We start from the raw sequence: 6,365 nt of genomic DNA, 5'->3' as shown, positions 1-6,365 counted from the left end.
TATTGTATGAACATATCTCCTACGAGCAACGATGTATGTGGACGGCATTAGCACATCTTTGTTCCTTTATCTTTCAAACCTCCATTACCAACTTTTCTTCTTACGAGAAAAAACTGAAGATATTGGTCAATATATTTCTTGGTCACATCATCCGATGGACGGCACAGTGGACGAACAAACCGAAGTTCCATATGCTAGTCCACTTAGTAGAATCAATCAAACGGTTTGGCCCATTACGTTTAGTTGCAACTGAAAAAAACAAAGGCTTCAACGGTGTAACACACTTAGCTTCAATTCATTCGAACCGTCACGATCCAGGCTTACACATTGCAACAACCTTTCTTTTTGCATGTCTGATGCAAATGTTGCTATCTGGTGGCTCATTCTGGGATGAGAAGTATCAGTGCCGAGCAAAAGCAGGAAAAGAAGTACTCAATTTATTCTTGAATAATGAATGGGTCCGGGATACTTTGGCTTATAATCAAACATGGAATTCACAAGGCTCAATTTCAATGAAAGGTTCGTGATACTCCCTTTCACGAACCCTCTTTTTTGGCAAAACATCTAATACCATCATTTTCATTCTCACCTGTAGGCAACATCAATGAGAGCTTACCACCAAGTGATATTAAAGAAGTGTTCCCAAAATTTGGCTGGTTACAAAAGAAAGTATTGTATCTTCGATCTAGCCAGCGTGTAAGGATGGACAACTTCATTTTCCTTGTGCTACCGGGGGAAGAGACTCCTAAAGTTGGTAAAATCGAAAGCTTCTGGCAAGGTACCTACAAGAATAGTTTGAAATTATTGGCAAAGGTGAAGGCCTGTCGGTTAAATGAGGATGTTGATGATTTCTACGGCTTTCGAGGTTTGACTGTTACCCCAGGAAGTATGTGGATTCCTGTGGAGGTATGTCTTTCAAACTGAATGGACATTCCAATTATGGACTTGAATGACACCATTTATTTCACAGAAGATAAGGTGTGTGCTTAACGTCCAGCATAATTGTCATCTCCTCAATTGTCAGCCACTATCCAGCCCACCAAGACACAACGGACAAATGCCAGTCAAATCTCCGTATCAGATGGTTCATAAACCCGTTGATGAGTACATCTTGAACTCGGGTGCGTTATATTCACCTGAAGATCATAGGGCTGTTGCAAACATTGAATACCCTCAATGGACAAACGAAGAATGGGAGGAATGCATTAAGATGGGTATCAATAATTGGAAAAATAGTCAAGAAAAGAAAGATAAAGCCAAACAAGACAAAGCGAACAAGGATAACAACCAAAAGGCCAAAACAAAAGGTAAGAAAAGGAAACATGAAGATATTGTACCACGTGAAGATATTGACCCAGCGTTGTTTGAGATTTGAATCAGTTTCATGTCCATTTCCTAACCAGACCATTGCAATTCAGAGAATGAATAAAGAGTGTACCTGAAAACCAGTCAAATCCAGGATTGGAACCACTCCAAACGAGCGGTTTATAAACCAAACAGTCCCCTTTTGAACTCTTGAACTCTCTTTGACGATATTCTTTTACCAGTCAAATCAAGGGTTGGAACCCCTTCAAACAAGCGGTTTATAAACCAAAAAGTCCCCTTTTGAACTCTCAAACACTCTTTGACAATATTCTTTTACCAGTCAAATCAAGGGTTGGAACCACTTCAAACGAGTGGTTTATAAACCAAAAAGCTCCCTTTTGACCTCTCTTTGACGATATTCTTTTTATTGATCATTTCGGCTTATCGATAGATCAATAACAAGTCCATCAAGCCTGCGAGCTTGGTGCACTGGAGAACATGTGACAGTGATGGCATGCACATTTGTTCATTAAACCACGCTTTGACAAGTTGATGACTGAACGGGTTTGACCAAATCAAAAGTGGCCATGTCATCTTTGTTCACAGTTCGACCTCTGTTGACTTTGAACTTATCACTTCTTTCGCTTTTGTTCACCTCTTCAACACTCAGCATTTGTCATGCCTTTTCGTGAATCCCAGCGTCCAAACTTGCGAACTCGTGATTCACGTTCAGTTTCGCCATGTAAGTTCTTCACTTACTCTCAGTTGTATCTTGGTCTCAAATCTTTTTTGGATTGATGAAGCTTTAAGGGCCGATGCGCTTCCCGCCTCTTTGAGATTTGTTGGTTCCAATACTTCTCAAATCCAGACTAATAACCAAGGTATCATCTTCCTGTACTGCTCATGTAATCAAGTCTTCCTAACATTTCCTTTAGGCGGTAGGAACGAAGAACAAAACGATGATGATGAAGAAATGGATCTCCAAAACCAAAAAGACGACGAATCCCCTTGATCGTCTCCCAAAGATCAAACACCTCCCTCTGAACGCACCAGTCAACACCCTTTTATGGCTGCGCACCCCGAAATCCCTTCAACAAATCTACCTATGGCCCCAGGAGATTGAACCAAATGGAATCAGCTCGCTGATATATTTGACCTCGATTCTAAACATCGAGCAGAAGCACTTCGAATCAGTTCGGTGAGGCACCTTTCCATCAATATGTCACCCTGGTTACTTACCATGGTATTGTTTTAGATCACTGGTTCTGAAAACCAATATCACGCATCCATCTGCTTATTGCAGAAGACCTGTCAAGATATGGATAACGTAGTGTCACAACTTCGATCTGCTAGCACCTGGAAGCCTGCCGCTGATTTGGGGGTAAGCACGTTACTTTAAATGAAGTAGCGTGTACTAAATTTGTTCATTCCCAGACCCGACTAACCAAGATCATACACGAGACCTTGCGAGACCATACAATGGAATCTTACACCTACCGAGTCGATTCCCACAAAAAGCCCATACAAAGATCATTTGAAAAGGTCGCTATGGTACGTCTCTTTTATATGTACATACTCATATGTTTTTCAGCAGCTCAGCACTTTTCTACACATGTAGAACGCTATCATCAGCCAATCCGACTCATGGAAATCCGAAAATTTACCTCAAGATTTTGGTACTACATTGACTGATTTGAAGAAACATGAGGTGTTCATGAAGTTTTTTGGAGGCAAGGTTAGGCACGTCCGGGACGACTTTAGGATTGTTGTACGTTCATTTCTTTCGGATCTCATGAAACAACTGCCCAAACTAACTTCGTTATCTCAGCTCTTAACCAATATGCTTGTAACTCACGCAAACATAGATGAACCCGCGCAGCCGGTTCCAAAGCTGTCTGAATTGTTATTACTGGTAAGTCATTCCTTTTCGCTTTCTATTACTTGTCATGTGAAACCCGGGATCTTCTTTGATTAAAAAAACGATTTTACAGTTGAATCATTTTTTTAATCCACAAGATCCTCACACTGCAAAAGAACTTGAGGCTGAGATGGACTCAAAGGCCAAAGCTCGATTTGCTTATCTGGTGAGTTTTCTTTGAAAACTCTTTGATTCCATACTCTTTCATAGCCAATATTGTTTTTCCTACAGAGAATTGAGGCAGCGATATATAACTACACCAACCAAGTCGACCGCAAGCTCCGTCCTGGTCAATTGCATTGGGCTTGGGTTGATCAACAGCTTGAAAATCTTCGTGGTCAAAAAAGGGCTTATCGTCGAGCGTAAGTTAGCAGATTGAGACATATTTTTGACTTTGTGCTTGGTTGTACCAGATTTGATACGATTATTATAGCAACTGATCAAGGGTTTTTTGATGGCAATAAGACAATCTTTGACATCAAGTCAGACGAAAAGTTTAGGGTTCCCACTGATGATGATGTATCAGAAGCGATTGACTTCATGTCTTCAAATGCCGAGTGATCTATGTATGAGCAAAGACTTGATTACTTGTAATTGATCAAGTCTTCATCTTACCTCTTGCTCTCTGTTTCCCTGCATAGTCTTCAAGTGTACATCGATTGTTTATCATTAGTCCTCTCTCCCCATGTTATTCTACCTTTCATCTCATTTGGTGTTCTTGTCGCATGCTTACATAGCTCAACCTGCAGAAATTGAATATTTATGTATGATTCCATTCATCTCAACTATCTTGATCAAATCAAAGCGAAAACCAAATGTTACTATTGTTTTATAGTGAAGAAACATACAAAAAGATGTCTTGATGACACCCTATACAGTGTCCACCAGATGCCTCAAGCCGGTCAGCTACACAGCGTCTGACGTTTCTCCCGAACTTGTCGGGAGGGATCCTTGAAGGGTAGCGTGAAGCTTCCCTTAGGATATTTTCGCTATTGGCGTCCTCACAACAACAGTGACCGATGCCCACAGGTTTCACACCAGGGACTCCAGAGGGCTGCCTATCGGCCCTTTTGGGAAGTCCGACCTCGGATGTCCGAGGTGGTGTCTTGCAGAGCGCTCCGTCAGGACGTCCGTCCGCCTGCAAAGAAAAACGGGCGTCCCAAGGACATTCGAGTGTCCTTGTGGTGTAGTTGTAAGTAAAGGAGGATGAAATTTAGTCGGAAGAAGGGGAAAAGCTCCTGGACCAGGTATGTATATCTCTACTCAAATTGATGAGTGGAGCGCGGTCTCCCTTTTCCCACTTCCGTGTATTTGGATCTCCTTTGATCCGGATTGGATCTTATTTCGTATACTCTGGTCTCCTTTGGTCTTATTTTGCCTACGAGGTAACTCCCTTCATGGATGTGTCTTGCGCCTCGTGCCTCCAGCAAGAGGCTAGCTGATCACCTACGAGATTTGCAACACGGATTTGTGAAACAGATAGTATAACACTCAAGAACTTTGTGTATGCATATCACTAGGACGTTGGAAATCTAACCATGATGTGAATAGTCAACATAAATTGACTTTGACCAAGATCTAAGATGACAGCCTACAAATCAGAGTATAATTGAAACTGATCAATCAGGAAGAGATTTTTTTTGTTTACTATTCCATAGGATGCTACTAGTCTGAGATTTCCAAGTATCTGTTGATCTTGTGTTCTATTACGAGCAATTGGAGCATTCTACAAGAAAAAAACACATCTTCAGTTAGGCAAGCTTATGATGAATGACAGGATATCACTAACTTATGGGCTCAATGTCAGTAGGCGATTCGGCGCAAGCATAAGAAACGTTGTCGTTGGTTTCACAATCTGAATAGACAAGCGAAAGGGATCTTCAATAAGACGTTATATGAGGAACGAGGGCTTCAGCCTTCAAGACTCCAGATACTGACTATAATTCTTCGCAAACGCATCGTATTCATATGTCGTGCAATCTTGACTCGTCACGGCGGGATCCAATGACCCATTGGATCTGATGCGCTGGCACGAGTACATCGTAATGGATATTGGTTTATTTGTTGACACTAAAATACATAGAACGGATAACCCTGATCAGCTTCACAGATTTTATATCAAAGGCAATAAAGATTTACTCACCTTCACTGTAACAACTGTCCTTGTGGCATTTGTACCTCAGTGTATTAGGGTATCTCGACTCGCACACTTTCGTTGTCATCGATCACGATACAGACCCACATTAGCTCAGGATGCAGATTGTGAAGAGGATAAAATCGCATACCTGGGTCCCCGTCTGTGTCAATTGTATACCCTACGTTGCAATAGTAGTCGGCCTTCAGGCCATGAATCAACAGGGAACAGAGTAGAAAAAAGATCTTTGGATAGACGTTTAGCATCTTTGTTACAGTAAAACGGTGAGATCAATGTCGATTGAGGTATTGCAAGTTGTAAGCGTACGAAAGGAGGGGGAAGGGGAGAGAGGGTCATCAAGATGGCAGTATATATATACATTGTACCTCAGTTAGACGAAGATTCAGGAATCAGCTCCAGTTCAGTCTTTTTTGAAAATGTTTTAAGTAGTTGAATATAGACTACATGGCTTGAGGTAGCATGCTGTAGCATGGGTCGGGAGAACCAATTGCTCCCAATTGCTTCCTTGCAAGGTCGGCAGTCGTTCCCCGTGGTATGTACAGCCACCGGTGCGACTGAAGTTGAAACCTAGGAATCAGAATGAAGATGAATGAAAGTTCACTCTGAGTCTAGATTATTCCACCGGTGGATTTTTTTTTTTTTTTTTTTTTTAAATGAATGTATTTATAGTGCGATACCTGGTCATAAGACATAAAAACACACTGTAAGACAAAGGATTGAGGACACAAGGTAATTGTTTAGTAGGCTGGGCCTGAGTTTGAGGACACAAATGGGTTCCTGTTGCTGGACGATATGATAAAAGTAAAGTGAAAAATTGAAAAGAAAAGGAAAACTAAAATGAAAGGACATATTACGCGCATGGCGTCGGGTGGTAGCTAAGCAGAAGCGGTTCAAGGTAGGGCGTTGACTTCGATTCGACGGAATCTCTCTACGCCAGATGGCCAGTGCTGGGTACACTCTTAGGCGCCGGGGTGATGTCCCCGTTGG

The 6,365-nt window shown here is 41.7% G+C and overlaps 2 protein-coding genes across 2 annotated transcripts; one reads left to right on the top strand and one right to left on the bottom strand.

Moving 5' to 3' along the window:
- Window positions 1-2,524: 2,524 nt before the first annotated feature.
- Window positions 2,525-3,784, top strand: MELLADRAFT_113208 (uncharacterized protein; the record flags this gene model as incomplete). The annotated part of the gene is made up of 6 exons (XM_007417828.1): window positions 2,525-2,548; window positions 2,609-2,686; window positions 2,740-2,856; window positions 3,134-3,217; window positions 3,297-3,389; window positions 3,689-3,784. The coding sequence occupies 6 exons, from the start codon at window positions 2,525-2,527 to the stop codon at window positions 3,782-3,784; spliced, it is 492 nt and encodes a 163-aa protein (XP_007417890.1).
- A 1,145-nt stretch (window positions 3,785-4,929) lies between these two features.
- On the bottom strand, window positions 4,930-5,623 carry MELLADRAFT_113207 (uncharacterized protein; the record flags this gene model as incomplete). The annotated part of the gene is made up of 5 exons (XM_007417826.1): window positions 4,930-4,949; window positions 5,013-5,078; window positions 5,162-5,293; window positions 5,367-5,432; window positions 5,509-5,623. The coding sequence occupies 5 exons, from the start codon at window positions 5,621-5,623 to the stop codon at window positions 4,930-4,932; spliced, it is 399 nt and encodes a 132-aa protein (XP_007417888.1).
- Window positions 5,624-6,365: the final 742 nt, after the last annotated feature.

This window comes from Melampsora larici-populina (genome assembly GCF_000204055.1).
Source record: "Melampsora larici-populina 98AG31 unplaced genomic scaffold MELLAscaffold_79, whole genome shotgun sequence".
NCBI classification, from domain to species: Eukaryota; Fungi; Basidiomycota; class Pucciniomycetes; order Pucciniales; family Melampsoraceae; genus Melampsora; species Melampsora laricis-populina.
This window is presented reverse-complemented; position numbering and strand designations above follow the sequence as displayed.